Here is a 17678-nt window from a genome sequence, read left to right on the forward strand (position 1 = left end):
TTGTAGATTAGCAGATCGAATATTGGAGAACCTGGTGGTGTGTTATCTGCTAATGGTAGGTATGATTCTTCACTAATTCGGTGGATTCATTCCCTGTTTCAAACTTAATTATCTGTGATGTTGCGATTGATCTCTTTTCTAGAAGGTTTGCTGCTAAGGGTGTGTTAAGGGATCATAAGGATGAGGTGTGGTTTGCTTTTTCTTGCTAATATTGGCTTTAGTTATGTGTTTCAGGCAGAGCTATGGGCTATTTATATTGGAGTGAATCTTGATTGGAATAGAGGATATAGAACATTTTTGGTTAAATCTAATTTTTTAAATGCTGTAATCTTGCTTTAGAAAGGTTGTAAATCATATTTTTTAGTCTCATAGATGTAATTGATTTTGTTGGAGTTTTGGGCCTTTTGGCCCCTTCAATAAAAAAAAATGTCTTCTTAAACGATTAAAACCGTTGTTATAATTAGTGTTCCGACCCATTTCTAACCTATGTCTATGGAGTTCTATCGATATATTAGGCAATATTTTATCATTACCTCTTTGGATTTTATCTCCTTCGCCGTTGGTTTTACTCTTCCAACTTTTCTAATGATTTCCTTTTCTTCTCATGAACTTTCTTTTTCGTCTTTTCGTAACTTTTCCCCCAATGCTCACCAACTTCCAACAACTTCATTTTCTTTTTTCTTTTTAACTTAATAATAATTAACCTTCATCCATCTCTTAAAGTTATTCTTGAAATTATTTAATATTTCTTATATATGAGTTTTTGAGACTGCTTCCAAGTTCTAACTACCGTAGAGTTTTATACTCATTTGATAGCAATTTGCAAGAGGGCAATTCATTTTGAAACAAATAAAGAGGGTTCTGAGTTGTGACTCACAAATAAAATATTTTGACCAATTTTTAATTTGTAGACGTTTTGTCGAGCACCTCACCTTATCTAATTAGTCTGCTTTTACAGGTTCTATTTAAGGGACAAATATGCGTATCCTTATATAGGATTATTCAACTGAAAGTAAGATGCTTTATATTTTTAGTTGGATTGAATTGATTTTTAATTTTTCAAACATAATTATAATATTTTTATGGACAAAATAAATTATTAATATCAATAATAATCAATAGCAATAATAATAATAATAATAAATCTTAATATATGAACTCAAATGATTTATTAATATTTAATAATATAATAATCACAAAATCACTAACTTAAAAAAATGAATAATAGACAACCGTTTTAATTTTTAACTATAAAAATGAATATGTATTTGGTTTTCGACACTATAAAATACCATTTTAAATTAGATGTTTTTTTTTTATTAGCTAATCAAATAATTTTTTGTTCCTATGAAAAAGATGGAAAATAACTTTAATGTTACTGATTAGTGCATATTGAATAGTAATTTACATTAGTAAGTGATAAATATGAATATTGGTCAATCACTTTAATTGATTAAAAAATAAGAAAAAAGTGATATACATCATTTTAAGTACGAACATTAACTTAATTTTAATAATAAATTAATGATAGTATATATTTGATTATAAAAAAGTATTCTGTTTAGTTTGAATTGAATTAGTTTTTTTATTGGAATTGAAAAATCAATCCAATTCAATTAAAAAATTGTTTTTTTTTATGGAGCAACATTCGTCCTCTCAATGTAAGGTTTTTTTTTCTTCATCTTTTACCGGATGTTTGGATTTTCTCGGACTAACTGTTGTGATTTATATTGGATTAGATCTATTATGAACATTTTTATCTACTATATACCATTTTTTTTTCAAAAATTAAAAAATAATATAAAACTTCATGTTTATATATATATATATATATATATATATATATATATATATATATATTGTATAAATACAGTTAAAATTGGGATTGGACTATAAAAAAACTTTGTTCTAAACTTACAGCACTTAATTAACGGTCCGTTTGATACAAATGAAAACAAGGGAGAAGGGCCAACAAATAACGAAGATGATCCAAACTTTTTCATTTATCTTTTTTTAAAATTTCCGGATTTAACTTTTTTCATGAACATTTATAAACTTATGATGACGTTTCTGTAAATTAAAATGCAAATACTTGTTTCAATTTAAAATTTCCCATAGAATAGAAATTAATTCAACTTAGGCCCAACATATTTTTATCTTAGGAAATGGGGTGTGTATCTAACTTAAAAAGACAGATTGGGTTTTCCATAGGCATGTGCTTTGGCCGCAGTTCCTGCTTCTGTTATAAGTTTTGCCCAAGGTCATGTAAGGTATTACAAAAGTTATCTGAAGCCCAAGTCTCAATATACGTTACTTGACAACAATGTCATAGGATAAGAAAAACCATAAATTCAATCCGCATAATGATAAAACCCAGACAATGAGAAAATCTAGTCCCAACCTAATAAAAATGCTAAATACTCCGAAACTGAATTTCTAAACATCCCCAAACAGTTAATTTATTTTTAAAATCAAATATGTAAGTTGATCAATGCCAACCTTTTAACTATTCGGAAAATTTTTCTAACCATTGTTTCGGAAGATATAACATTACTCCAACCTAATTTATCACTTTGGTTGAGTGCACCCTAGTTGAACTAGCTCCAATGTCCCAATTTGCCAACTCTATTTATTCTTAGTGCAAGCATTGTCAACCCATGTTTTCATATGAAAAAGAGTATTCACCTCTCTTCAGTTTGTTGAAGCCTTTTCATTCTTCAGTATCATATGGATTGATTTAGACTTGTCCTCCTCAACCATTTCCCTCAGAACATCATCTTCAATCTTCTCTGCTTTCCATTTTGAAGGGTTCTCCTCAAAAGCCTCACTAAAAATCATGCTAGAAACCCACTCTTTCCAAGTGGTTCTTCTGTACTTATCCTCCTCCAATGTGCCTGTTGCCAAGAGCTGATACACATAAACCATCTTTTGCTGACCAGGACGAAAGGCCCTTGCTATAGCCTGCTTTGTCTTTGATGGATTCCATTCTGAGTCCAAAAACACCACTCTAGAAGCTGCTGTCAAGCTGATACCTGTTAAAATATAAATAAGGTTTCATATTATTAGAATAAAAGAATAAATACAAGTTTATAAATACACAGATTTTATTAGTTCGAAAACTTTTGAATAATGACTAAAAATGATATATCTCAACAAACTACAACGAGATACAAAACAGCATATCAATACCTTCAGCACAAGCTGTAATTGAAGCAAGAAGTACCTTTGATCCTCCTCTAGGATCCTCAAACTTATCTATAACTTTCCCACGTTCAAAGAGATCTAGTTCCCCACTGATTGACAAAATTTCTCTATCTTTTTCCCATTTGAAGAACATCTCAAATAACTCTATTAGTAGCTTCATAGGTGCAAGGTTGTGGCAGAAGATGAGTACTTTCTCCCTCCTCATGACACGAAAAACAATGCTCAAAACAAATTTAACTTTTGACCCTATTCTCACATCAAACTTGCATTTCCGTAGCTGCTTCAGTTGCTCCAAGGTGAAAAACTTATTTGCACATGTGACTGTTTGAACCAGCCATGGATGTATTGATCCAAGGGTTACCAAAAGCTCTAACTCTAGAGGGTAACCTTTGCACTCGGCCATTCTCGTGTGAAGTTTCAGCAACATTTCACGTTGCATGTCTGTTGTATTCATTAACAACGTATAGATTTGCAAACCGGGAACACTCTCAAAATTGCCACTCTCATAAACATCTATAAAACTATTTGTGATTTCTCTCAACATGTTTAGACCATTCATCCTCTCCTTTCCAATATCCGAGTCAATTTTCTTAGCAATGTTATCTAAGAACAATTTTCTAGCTCGTGACTCTAGTTTATGGCGTGCCTTCCCTGCGGTTTTGCTTTTCCTTTGGTAATTCGGGTCTAATCCATTCAGCACTTCGTGAATAAAATTTGGTCTTGCCAAGCAAAGTGAGTTGAAGTATTCACAGAAATTGTTCTGAAATAATGTACCTGAAAGTAGTATTCTTAGGTCGGTTTCCACTTTCATCAAACCTTTCCTCAACCTTGATTTAGTGCTTCTAGGATTGTGCCCTTCATCAAGTATGAGCACCCCAGGGCCTTCCCTCAATGCTTTAGCCATATACTTTCTGTGTGCGAACTCTGAACCCTCTCGAATTAATGACAGAAATTTAGTATAACTCATGACTAAAACACTAGGGTGTTCTTGCCACTTTTTTATCTTGTTTAGGCAGTCCAAAACATGCTTTACATCTTTACTTGGATTTGGAACTCCAGGAAGAACAATTGAATTTTGATTGAAATCTCTCTTTCCATGGCCATGAATCAGATACACGGGCAAAGAAATCTCCCATTTGATGAATTCTTTGTACCAAGTGTGAAGTGTAGTTTTTGGTGCAAGGATAAGAGGCTTCTTCCCTGGGAATAGCTTTAAATAGCTAAGGAGAAATGCAATGATGAGAAAAGTTTTCCCAGCTCCAGGAGCATGAGATATCACACAACCCCCTATTCTTTTGGACTCTGCTTCCATAAGTGTTGGTTTCATTGACCCTCCAATATTTTGCCAAAGAAATTCAAATGCTTTCTTTTGGTGGACATGCATCTTTTCGCTGAGTTCAGGTATCAACTTCCAAACGTTATCATGTTCCATATATACAAGTTCATCACTAGAAGCATGAGTTGAGAACAAATGGAAATCATCATCTTTATCAGACTTTGACTCTGACTCTTTTCCACTGCATTGCTTCTCCTCTTGGTGCCTCACTGGATGTTGCACTTCCATCTGCCAATGTGAACAAGGTTATCAGATTAAACAATTCTATATGAGGAACTAAATTTACATTTGTATAGGCTTTTTGAGAAGAGCATTAAAGAAATCAAATCACACGTTTCTAGTTTTGAACTTGACTTACGAAGGGTTGTGTGACATGTTTTATCTCGGTTTTCACAAAGCCACATTTGTAGCAATAGATTCCAATTTCTTCATCCAATCTGTAATCATGTTGACAAGTGTTATTAGATTCTTCCATTGTCTCAGCAAAATTGGCACCATTTGAATCCTGATGTGATAGTTAAACTGAATCAACCTTAGAAAATAAGATAAAAAAACAAAATATACCAAAACATAAGAAGTACTAGCAACACTTTCCTTTTAACTATCTTTAGACTTCGTTATTTAATAAAATTTATTGAAAACTATAAAATCATAGGTGAAATTCATTAAATATGAAGTGAGATTCGCAACATTATATGATTTATAATAAATTTCACTCAAAAATAGAATGTGTTACTAGAATTTCTTATAGATACAAATAAAAGAAATGTGAAAGATAGGGAAGGGAATCAATTGTTACACCTTCATTTCTTCAAAATAACTTGATGCCAATGCCATTTCCATTTCTTCCCACAACATATCCATCTCGGAGATTTTTTTCTCATCCTCTCTTTGAGGTATTTTTACTTCCTTCCTTTGCCCCAAGTTGCATATTTCCTTCCACTGGTCCTTTATAGGTGTCTCTTCTGTAGTTGGTATTCTATTAATATCCTTCAAGTATGAATCTATCATTTCCTTGTAAGCGGCTGCATTTAAGCTTCTATCTTTATAAGCTTGTTCTCCATCCTGACTTTTGCTTCTTGAATACCATGAACTGTGTCTTTTCTCTCTAACTCCTTGATTGGAATTTATGCCTTCCCTTCCAGGATCAAAATCTGCATAATCTTCCTCATCAAACAATCTCTTCCTATGAAACTTACGGGTGCTGTTACGTGGCTTACTTCTAGTAACCTTATCATTGAGAGGACGATCCTCAAGGGCTGATGAATCACCTCCCTCAAGAAGGGGAACAGTAGCAAGTTGAGTTTGATGTTCATTTTGATTGTCCTCTCTTGACTTTACTTCCTTGGTTTTATTCCTCCTATGGTACACTATAATCTCCCGGCAAGAACTCATTTCCTTGGCCTTTTGATTATTGCCACCATCCTCTTCTATACAATTCTCTAGCAATTCAAACACCTGTGCTAATGGCAATGCCTCTTCATTGTCGTGGTCGTTGTCGTCATCATCATTCCGTTTGTTGAACTTGTATGGCCAGGTTCGAACATTACCAACCTTTATCTCAGAAACTTTACCACAACCAATGAAACGTTCAGGTTGCATGTTCCTACGTTTGGATCGTCGTAAGCCCTCAACAACATAAGATGATGGTGACACTTCATCATCATGTTCATGGCCACTTCTATTGGTGTCAGAAACATCAACTTGAGAAACAACGGGCCACGACATGCCTTCCTTGTCAACTTTGAAGCTCACAACACTTATATGAGAATTCATGTTTAATGAAGAGCTTGTGGCATCACTTCCCAAAATTTGATACACAATCCTGTTTTCCACAGATCTTGCACAGAATGAAACATTCTTTACAACAGATGTAACAACCAACCATGAAATGTCAGATAGAAATTTTCCGAAGAGCAATTTAGAATGTAGTACTGTGGAGCAGTCTTCAGATGATTCCCATCGATAGTGTTGGTTTTCACAACTATTTCGCTCAAGCTTTTGGAGAATGACAATTTCATTTATTCCAACTACTTTAAGCTTCTTACTAAGAGTTCTTATCTCTGTACCAAGTGAACCTTGATCAACGTAGCAGTTTACATAATACTGACACGAACACTCTGCATTATGGGTTTTTCTCTGTATGGAATTTATTTTAGCATCAATCCACACCTACAGTTAAAAGAGAAAGAGAAACCTAATCAGACTTGGAGACTACAATTCTCAAATTAAAGGAGCTACAGCATTAACACAGGTGCTAAAAACAACATCAAGAAAAGATAGGCCATAATGATGATCACCTAATAAATACATACAGACACCAATCTCTTAGATTAATAAAACAAAGAATTGTTACCAAATAAAGTGTGTTTTATTTGACTATCATCTCATTCAGGCAAGTAATAAGTATCAAGCAATCAACGTCATGGAAGAATATGAACTAGTAATCTATAATGTCAACAATACTGAAACATTTTGTTAACCAGTTTTTTTATTAGTTAAAATTTATTAAAAATTACAAAATTTGCGAAACCCACCATCTTATTTAATAAACCTATCTAATAAATTTGTAATTTTCAATAAATTTTAATCTATAAAAAAATGTATTAAATAAATGTAATAGTGAGTGTGTTACTAGAAGTCCTCACCACCGAAGAAGAATTGGACATAAAATTCAATTTAATAGAAAACTACAATTAAAAGACCTTAACTTACATGATTAGCACCAAATTCATCTGAATTGTCACTACACTGAGATGCCGAGAGAACACATATGTCAATCCCAGGTCGTAAAAAGTTGTAGCAATCTGATAAAGTAGCTTTCCTTGACCTTATTCGAAGGTCTGAAAAGAGGCCTTTTTCCGTGGTCATATGGTGATTGTCTGCAAAATGCAGGGTCATAGTTCCTGACTCAATTTGTATGAGCTTCACGGCTTGCCATGATGTAGATAAAAACGCCTCGAAAGCTATTCAAAAAGAAATCTGAGGGAGTTACCATTGTATGAAAACTAATGAATGTGAGCATCATATGATTATTATGGAAAAAGAAAAAGTTGTAGCCAATAGGTACACATAATAGGAAAGAACTAAACATGTTTCCAATATCATAAAATCAATTCTCTATTGAACTTTATTTTCCATTTATTGTTTTTCTTTAATTTTCCATGCATGGTAATGGACAAAAGAAGAGGAAAGACTTACGATAAGCATCAAATGGATGCTTCCATTGATGTAAATGTCTTTTTCTATGCATCATTGAGTTTGACTTACCAGATTTTCCCATCTTGTATTGTGTGCACCTGAAGTACTAGGTAGTTATTAGGGCAGCAAATATAAATACAAACTTCCATTTAAGATCAAGGCTTCAATAAGTTTGTGCAACAAAGTAGCTAATTCTTGACATACAATACTAGAGATATAAATCATGTGTCTCTGGAAGGCACTGGCAAAAACGAGTTACAATGCAATCTCCCTGGCATGTAAATATACCTGCTTTTATATCCATAATTTATATGTTCAGAAACAATACCCCTTATACCAAGAAGAAGAAAGAAATTAATGAGTGTAGATAGAATGATATAGTAGTACTCACATTCACTCATCCAAACGTATTTCTGCAGACTCTGTAAAACATCTCGACTTTATGTGGTAGAGTAAGTCAAACAGCAGTATTTTTTACCAACTTTTTCATCTCTCTATATGTCTCTTCATTTTTCATGTACAAACAAAACTATGTAAAAATAAGTTACGTTAACAAAGGAAAAAACCCTCGCCGTCATCAGATTAGTGACATTTCGCAGAAGTGAAACGCATGATATAAACTGATTCAAATTTTTTTTTTTTTTTTGTACCCAGTTAACGTACTCATGAAATAGCATTGATAACAAGAAAAACGGTTGTTTTTTTAAAAAACTAGTCTCCATGAACATGATGAATTCAAAAACAAGCCAAAAGTTCTTTTACACTGGCAAAAACACTCAAACTTCAAATGCATAACAAAGAGATGATGTACCATGCATATAATATTGTCAAACACATCAAACCCTGATAAACATGTTGCACGTACAATACTGGAGTCAATCTTTACCTGAAAGTTTTGAGAGATATATACTCTCAAAACTTAAGGTGCAGCAGGCAACGTTGCACCAAAGAAAACATGCAGAGCATGGAGTAGAAGTAGAACAAGGCCTTACGTTCAAATTAAAGACTTAAATTTTGTGTATATCCATTTAAGAGAGAGATTGAACGTTGTGGACATTTGCCATTAAAGAGCAAGATCGGATACTAACAATAAAAAGAAAAAATATCGGTCAGAAACAAATCAAATAATTAATCAACGGTACGTTACGTGCAAAGCTCTATGCCCAATAACGTGACACTGAACATTAATATTATTTTTATATCTATAAATTATTATCTATTTTATTATATATTATAGTCTTATAGAAGAATATCCTGCTATCTGGAGAAAAATCATGTTACATTATTATTATTATTATTATTATTATTAAATTTAATACTTTTATTTTTAATTAATAAAAATATATTATTGTAGTTAATTATAGTAAAAAAATGTTCTTAATAAATATATTTTGTTAAAATTAATCAATTAAATCATTAAATCTTAAATATAACTTGACCAACAAGTCATTGGAATTGAACTTGAATTTTTTATAGTAAATAATAATATTATTATTGTTGATCTTATACAAAATAATTAATAAGTCTGTTTAATCATGTTTGTTAGGATTTAATTCCTAATCGATCGCATGCATGAAAAGTTAAATTTGGTTGACACATAATGGATGCATCGCTACATTCAACAATGAAATGACATGTCATTAAAAAATTTAAATAAAAAGAAATAAAAAAGATAATTTCTCTTGTAAGTGTTAATTGATTTGGGACCTCGTACAAAATAATTAAAATATATGTACAAAGAAAAGTCACTTAATCATTGATTTGAAAATATTATTTTAATGGCTATTATCATCTATTTTACTTTTAATTGTTGATTGATCGATCGTTCAAAACTAAAAGGTGTGACTAAGTTGCATTATGATCGACTTTAGTTACTATTTTTAACACATAACAGTGTGATTTTAATTATTTTTGAAATTTCTATTATCATTAAAAGGGTATATAGCTCACTTAGTTAGGTAGGATGAGAGAGTTATTGTAAATTTTCCTAATACTAAATTTGATTTTAATAGATAAAAAAAAATGATATTGGTAATGAAGGTGACCAATGATTTTAGTTCTCAATTAGTTAGTTTCGTCTTTTTAATTTATTTGAGTTCTTGTATACTTTGATTTTTTTTTTATTTTTTGCAACGGTATTTTTGAACTTAAATCAATCTGATTCGATTGTGAGGTAAATAAAATTTGACCAAGGATTATTTTTGTCAAGAATCAAACTCAGTTACTGTATGAACAATTCGATCTTGAGTTTAATATATCAATCACTTATATCCAACTTCTTGGTTTGTATATTTTGATTGTCTTTATGTTTCAAATTAGTGTATTTGAGTTTATTGATCCTTAGTTTATATAGTTAAATATATGAAAAAATAATGATTAACATTTATATTGGTGATTGGAATCATGTCAATACTTGAATCACAAAAATAAAATTAAAAAATTAGTTAATTGAATCTATAATAAATTATTATAATTATTTGATTATACATTTTATGAATATAAAATATTTTTATGGAAAGAATAGTTTCTAAAGTGTTATATTATATATATATATATATATATATATATATATATATATATATATATATATATATATATATATAGGATAAAGGATATTATAATTTGTAGATAACCAAAATTTTAGGACAAGAAAATCATTCATTTATTTTGATTTGGTTAATTTGTATAAAAGATATTATAATAATTTAATTTAATTTTAAAAAAATAAAACATTTTCTCTCTCTTATTAACTTCATTCTCCAACTCATTTCTCTCTCCTATTAAATTCCTTCTCTAACTCATTTCTCTCTCATCTCTCATAACGTCCCCCCTCTCTCTGAACAAATAAAAATTAATTAATAAAAAAGAGAAATGAGTTGAAGAATAAAGAGAGAAAATGTTTTATTTTCTTTTAAAATTAAATTAAATGACTATAATATCTTTTATAAAAATTAACCAAATCAAAAGAAATAAGTGATTTTCGTGTCCTAAAATTTTGGTGTAGATTGTTAACATACTCCAACTAAAAAATAGATGAGAGTATATTAACATTCCCTATATATATATATATATATATATATATATAAAGGAAGGATCTCATTAAATTTCAACGATCTAATCGTTCAATTTAAAGTTCTTAATGTATTGACTGGATCGTTGAAATTTGATGTAGAATATGAGTTATTGAATGGAGTAAGTCTAGGTAGACTTATTCTTAGAGTAAAAGGATCATTCCTCATATATATATATATATATATATATATATATATATATATATATATATATATATATATATATATATATATATATATATATATATACTCCCTCCGTTTTTTTTTCATAGTCGTTTTGTCAGAGTTTGTTATTTTTTTTTCATTGTCATATTACTAAAATCAATGAGTTATTAATTTTTTTCTTCCATTTTTACCCTTGATAATTAATACATGTTTCCTGAATAATGTGTGTATTTATTTTTAATGTCTACCTAATTTTTCCCCAACTACTCATATAAAATTAATGTGCATTTATAAGAGCAAATGTTCTCAACAAAATACTATAAAAAAAACAAAAAAAAAGGGACAACTATTTAATGGAGTAGTTCAACAGTCTAAAAAATGCAAAAAAAAAAAATAAAGGGTAAAATAGGAAAGTAAGTAATAAATATTTTTGAAAACTAAAATATCAATTATTTCCTTAAGTCACGTACAAAACCTTAAACGACTATGAAAAAAAACAGAGAGAGTATATTACTAAAACTTATTCTTGAAGTAAGTAAATCACACTTCATACACATAAACATAAACACACAGACACAGTCACAAACACACACTAGAAGAAATATTGTTATTTTTACAAACGAATAAAATTTGTCTTTAAATTATAAAATCTATGGGTAACAATAATTTGGACAGATTATTAACAAGAATTTGTCGATAAATAACTCGTATTAAATTATTACCAACAGATTTTAGTTCGTGTGTAATTTTTCAAGGGAATTACCGATGACATAATCCGTTAATAAGTTCCCACAAATGTTTCCATAAATACATCTATGAGAAATTATAGACAGATGTATCTGTTTGTAATTTTTAACCAATATATACATTCATATGTAATTTCCTATATATTGTTTGTTTTACAAATGGATATATCCATGAGTATATTTCCATGGATATATATGTGGACAACATTTATATTATTTTAAAATTTTAATTTAAAATCTTGATATTAAATTATTAGCGAGCCTATTTTAATTTTATTAAATAAAATATAAGAATATTAATCTAATCATAATAAATATAAATTAAATTATTTATCTCTTTTGTATTTATCTCTCACCTACATGTATCTATGAATTATTTTGAGGAAGGAACAATTTAGATTCTTTATCTTCAAAATTTATATCACAATTTCTCTTGATCTTCTCAAAGGATGACATGTTAGAAACATTTTTTTTTTGTATTTATCTCTTACCATATATGTATCTATGAATTATTTTGAGGACCGAACAGTTTTGAATTCTGTCTTCCAAATTTATATCCACAATTTCTCTTGATCTTATTAGAAGGAAAAAAATGATGCATATGACTCAAGGACCACATGAATAGAGTTATAACCTTCACGAGTAGTCGTGCTTTTAGAACCTTGTTATCCATAAAGAGTTATAGCTAGTATTTTTGACGGACAAAAAAAAAAGTTAGACTTTTGGTATATATTCACTATATGCGGATAACACCAAATGAGAAGTTATAAGTACCAATAAATTTATCCTTACAATATCACTTTAATAAAGACAAAATCTGTTTTATTTTCAGATACGCTGGACTTCCCAAGGCGGAAGAACCAAGCCTACTAAAACACAACAGCACCATGGCAAAGCAAAGGCAGACATGACCCAAGGGGGATCCTGGAAAAAGGAACATTCAGAGCTCAAGTCTGGGAAACAAAAAGCCACGTTACAATTCTAAGACTAATAAGGTAGAGAGGCTTTTATTTATAAGAAAACAACAAATAATTATTTTTTAAGGTATATTTTAAAAGTGTGTGTATATGAATTTTTTCTTTGAATAATATTATACGGTGTCTGCCATCGATTTTTTGTATATATATGTTTGAACATGAAAGCTTATTTTTATTTTCTGGAGACTTGCATTCTTGCAATATTAGCTTATCATATCAAATATAGTGCAATTTGGTGTTGACAGTAACCACACATTTCCCAGGCAAAAGGTTTAATCAATTAGGAATTGCCTCACAGGAATTCATGTGTATATAACATATACAATTATAATTTAAAATAAAATGAATGTCAAATTTGACTTGGTTTGACCTTCGATTGTTAGAACTTTCTTTAATTAGTTACTTTCAAGTGTTCGTATGAGATTAATTCTAGTGATATATACGCTACTTTTAAGTAAGATTTCTGAATCCATATATAGACATTATATTTGTCGAAAATAGCAATTTTTTAAAGTAAGATTATACCAGCAACTCGTGGTTTGACAAAAATATCAACATGCATGCAAAGCTGTTATATCTTAGTATCTACGAATGTGTGTAATCCGTTCTCAAGCTTTTAAGAACCCCTCCCTCCCCCTGTACGAATTTCTCTTCTTCAAACATTGTTTTTCGTATCACTTGCTGCTCCACTCAGCGTTTTCTGTCCCCTTGTACGCGTTTTGTGTTTGTGTTGCCTCGGGCAAACACAAACACAGGAATGAAATACTAATCGATTAGTTGGACTTGGATATATAGAGACATAGATAATGGCAAGTTTACGAGGCAGTGGAAATGTATCAACTTCTTTAGATTCACGCGGCCACTGGGAAGTTTGTGTGGAAAACGATAGAAATGTGGGGTCTTATGGCATTTTCAACGGGGATCGTCCTTTGGATTTTGTGCTTCCTATAACCTTGTGCCAACTCGTACTCATCGTTATAATCTCTCGAACGCTATGCTTTATTCTAAGGCCTCTAAAAACACCCAGATTCATCTGCAATGTCCTGGTAAGCTTCAACAAATTCCCTTGCATTGTATAAGTGGATTACAATCTTGCCCACCACTCCTACGTTCGTTTGTATTCCTTCTTTCTATTTTCCTTTTTCTATATAAAAAAAAAAATACTGAATCGCCATAAAAGTGATTTTTGTTTTCTCTTTATAAATCCCCTATCTTCCCTCCTCTTAATTACACCCTTATTTCGTTTCCCAACAAATAAAAATCTAAACCATATTATATATGCATATTTAATTAGGATTAAAAATTCTCAATTAATTACACTTTTTATCATCTATATTTCATAATTTTGTAAATGTTACTTCTTTATTTTCAACGTATCAAATGCTAATTGAGAAATTATGTTATATATATGTCATCATTTATATATTACATCATTCATTAATTTATATTAGTATTTAACTTAATGTCAGTGCTGATCAATGTATCATGTTAAATTTTAATGTACCACATCAATATCAATTAACAACATTATCAACAAATCAATTAACAAGTTGATAAATTTATTTAAAAAAATTTTAAAAATTAGGTCACTAAATGGAGAAATTTAAAATGTAAGCGACAAAAATTTCAAAATTATAAAATATGGATGACAAAACTGTAAGTTCAAATTATTTAACAATTACACGACCACTTAAAAAAAATAACTAAAATCTTTAACTCAAACCTTACTATCCATGTATAATTAATTATAAGATCTAACCTCCTTCCTTTAACTCTACCCAAATACTCTTCATGACATTCTTGTCATATATATATAGTTTTTCTCATTCGTTAAAATTAGAATGAAGATAATAATAATGTTTGAAATTAAAAATATATGTAAACTATCTGAATCTGACCACTAGCGAACTCGAGCCTAGTGGTTAACATTGTTGTTACATACACATATATGTATAATGGTTGCAAGGTTTGGTTAAAGTTATGTTTAGTGAAAATGTGCATTCCAGGGTGGCGTTATTTTGGGGCCTACATTTCTGGGGCGCAGCAAAACCTATTGGCAGACTCTATTTCCTCCAAGACAAGCCGAGTATCTAATCTTGGCGTCCTTAATCGGCTCTATATATTTTCTATTCTTCATTGCATTGAAAATGGACGTACTCATGACATTGAAAGCAGCGAAAAGTACTTGGCGACTAGGAGTAGTGCCCTTCCTTGCTTCATTCACTGCTATGTTCATACTCCTATCAATGCATTATAATCCATATAACATTCCCCCAGAAAACATAAAACTCGCACGTGTCTCGATAAGCATTTTAATGGCAATAAGCAACTTCCCCGTGGTGTCTGATGCAATGATCGAACTCAACCTCATAGCTACGGAACTAGGGCAAATGGCTCTCTCTTCCGCCATGATCAACGACCACATCCTGTGGTTGTTTTTAGTGTTCCATCGCTTTGCCTCGGAGAAAATACTCAAAGATTCTTTCATATTCTTAGCGAACTGGATGCTGTTCTTGTTCTTCAGCGTTTTCGTTCTGCGACCAGCGATGAATTTGATTATTAGGAGAACCCCGGTGGGGAAACCGGTGAGTGAAGTGTATGTTGTGTTGATACTGGTGGGGGTGTTGGTGATGTCTGGTGTTGGGGATGCGATAGGTGTAACGTTTCTGATGGGGCCGTTGATGTTCGGTTTGATCATACCGAGTGGACCACCCTTGGGATCAACGCTTGTGGAGAAGAGTGAAGTTCTTGTGATGGAGTTTTTTCTACCTTTCTTTTTCGTGTATATAGGATTCCACACGGACTTGACTGCGCTCAAGGATTGGCACTTGTTTTTTACTCTGCAGAGTGTGTTCATCGTGGGGGACGTCATCAAGTTGCTCGCATGTGTGCTGGTTTCTTTCACGTACAACATTAGGCCCAAACATGGCACTGTGCTTGGCCTCGCCATGAACATCAAGGGCATAACCCAACTCATAGGTTTCGCAATACTCAGAAAAATGAAGGTAATGGTATATATTTCTCTTATTCCCTCTCCTCCGTATGTTTTCAAGCAGCAACATGATACAGTTGCACATGCATGTTGAAAATGCATTATATGTACAAGGACAACAAATCAAATTATAATATATTGGATGCTTTTGTAGATGTTGGATGACGAAACATTCAGTCAACTGGTCTGCTGTGTGGTGTTCATCACCGCGATAGTGACACCCTTGATCAACTATTTGTACAAGCATCGCCCTCGAGCGCACCAAACAGCAACCTTCTACGAAGGCCAAATGAGAACCATCCAAAACGCTTCAAGAAACTCAGAGTTTCGCATCATTTGTTGCGTGCACAACGAAGGAAACGTGCGTGGCGTCACTTCGTTGTTAGAAGCATTAAACCCAGTGCTAGAGAGCCCCATATGCGTCTACGCCATCCACCTCATCGAACTCTTGGGGAAAAGCTCACCGATTCTTCTTCCCATAAACTTCAGACACAATAGAAGATTCCTGTCGGTGAATTACCCTAACACCAACCACATCATGCGTGCCTTCGGAAACTACTCCTTCAACTCGACTGGCCCCGTCACGGTTCTTCCCTACGTCAACGTGGCACCGTACAAGAGCATGCACGACGCCGTTTTCAACCTCGCGGAGGACAAGATGGTGCCTCTCGTCATCGTCCCCTTCCACGAAAACGACAACACTGACCACGTCAGCTACGTGGCATCGTCCGTGCGCAAGATGAATTCTAGTTTTCAAGCGCACGTGCCATGCACGTTGGGGATACTCGTGGACAGGTACTCGCGGCTCGGCGCCACCAAAAACCCTAACGTGTTCTTCAACGTGGGCGTGTTCTTCTTGGGTGGACCCGACGACAGGGAAGCCTTGGCGTTGGGGATTCGAATGTCGGAGCGAGTGAACACGAGGGTGGCGTTGTTTAGGTTTATCATGAACGAGAAAGAAAGTGGTGAATCGTTGTTTGAACCGAGTAGGGAACAGTGTGAGGAGAAAGAGGATGACCTAATGTTGGACGAGGGTTTAGTTGATGAGTTCAAGAACATGAAGTATAGGGATTGTTATGCTTCTTGTTATGAGATTATGGTGAATGATGGAATAGAGGTGTTGGATGCAGTGCGAAGATTGGAGGGAGATTATGACCTAGTGATGGTGGGGAGGCGCCATACGATAGGGTTGAATGGAGAGGATATGGCGAGTTTCATAGAGAATGCTGGGGTTTTGGGAATATTGGGGGATATGTTGTCGTCAACGGATTTTTGTATTGGGGTCGTTCCGGTTTTGGTCACACAGTGTGGTGGGATGATACTAAATAGTACTAAGCTCGATAGATTAGGTTCAGCTAATGCCTCTCAAAGAAGTTTCAATATAACCGTGTAAATAAATGTTTTATGCTTGTACATATTTTGGATTTGTTCATAAATTACTTTAGGAAATAGGATGGGCAACAATTTTTATAGAGAAATGTAAATATTTATCTCATTTTGTTGTGTATTGGGTAGTAGGAATGAAGAGATAGAAATAAAAAGAAAAAAGATAAAGTGAGATATACTTAATTAGTATATAGGATGAGTAATGTGATGGGAACAAATAAAAAAGATAGATTATGTATGTTTGAGAGTTAAAATTTAATTATAGATATCGTTTTCAGCCTTTTAAAGTCGTGTAATAATCATTTAACGAAAATGATAAAGACATATAAATTATATGCCTACTCGAATTTGCATAAATTATGCTGGAAAATAATAATAATAATAATAATAAAGTTCAACAAAGAATTTAGAATAAAAGAAAGGCATTAATTGTGGATTCCTTAAAATAAAAGAAGCTAGCTATGATTATCTCTAGTGTTGATTTTTGAATCATTTAAAGTTTACATTGTTTTGTTTTTCCTTTTGTACAAAATAGCAATAACAATTAACGTGGTGTTAGTCTTATTATTAGTGAAACAAACACTAATAAAAGAGAGAGAT

General features: G+C 32.1%; 2 protein-coding genes across 2 annotated transcripts; one reads left to right on the top strand and one right to left on the bottom strand.

Moving 5' to 3' along the window:
• Positions 1–2054: 2054 nt before the first annotated feature.
• On the bottom strand, positions 2055–8421 carry LOC109816578 (SNF2 domain-containing protein CLASSY 2). The gene is made up of 5 exons (XM_083071410.1): positions 7256–8421; positions 5342–6712; positions 4899–5045; positions 3190–4768; positions 2055–3032 (listed from the first exon to the last, which is right to left on the bottom strand). The coding sequence occupies exons 1-5, from the start codon at positions 7439–7441 to the stop codon at positions 2692–2694; spliced, it is 3624 nt and encodes a 1207-aa protein (XP_082927536.1). The 5' UTR covers positions 7442–8421; the 3' UTR covers positions 2055–2691.
• A 4830-nt stretch (positions 8422–13251) lies between these two features.
• LOC109816577 (cation/H(+) antiporter 15) lies at positions 13252–17267 on the top strand. Its single transcript, XM_020381645.3, has 3 exons — positions 13252–13746; positions 14707–15705; positions 15847–17267. Exons 1-3 carry the CDS (start codon positions 13507–13509, stop codon positions 17083–17085), a joined length of 2478 nt encoding a protein of 825 aa, XP_020237234.1. The 5' UTR covers positions 13252–13506; the 3' UTR covers positions 17086–17267.
• Positions 17268–17678: the final 411 nt, after the last annotated feature.

The sequence above is a fragment of the Cajanus cajan genome, chromosome 3 (assembly GCF_000230855.2).
Source record: "Cajanus cajan strain Asha chromosome 3, NIPB_CcT2T_4, whole genome shotgun sequence".
Taxonomy (NCBI): domain Eukaryota; kingdom Viridiplantae; phylum Streptophyta; class Magnoliopsida; order Fabales; family Fabaceae; genus Cajanus; species Cajanus cajan.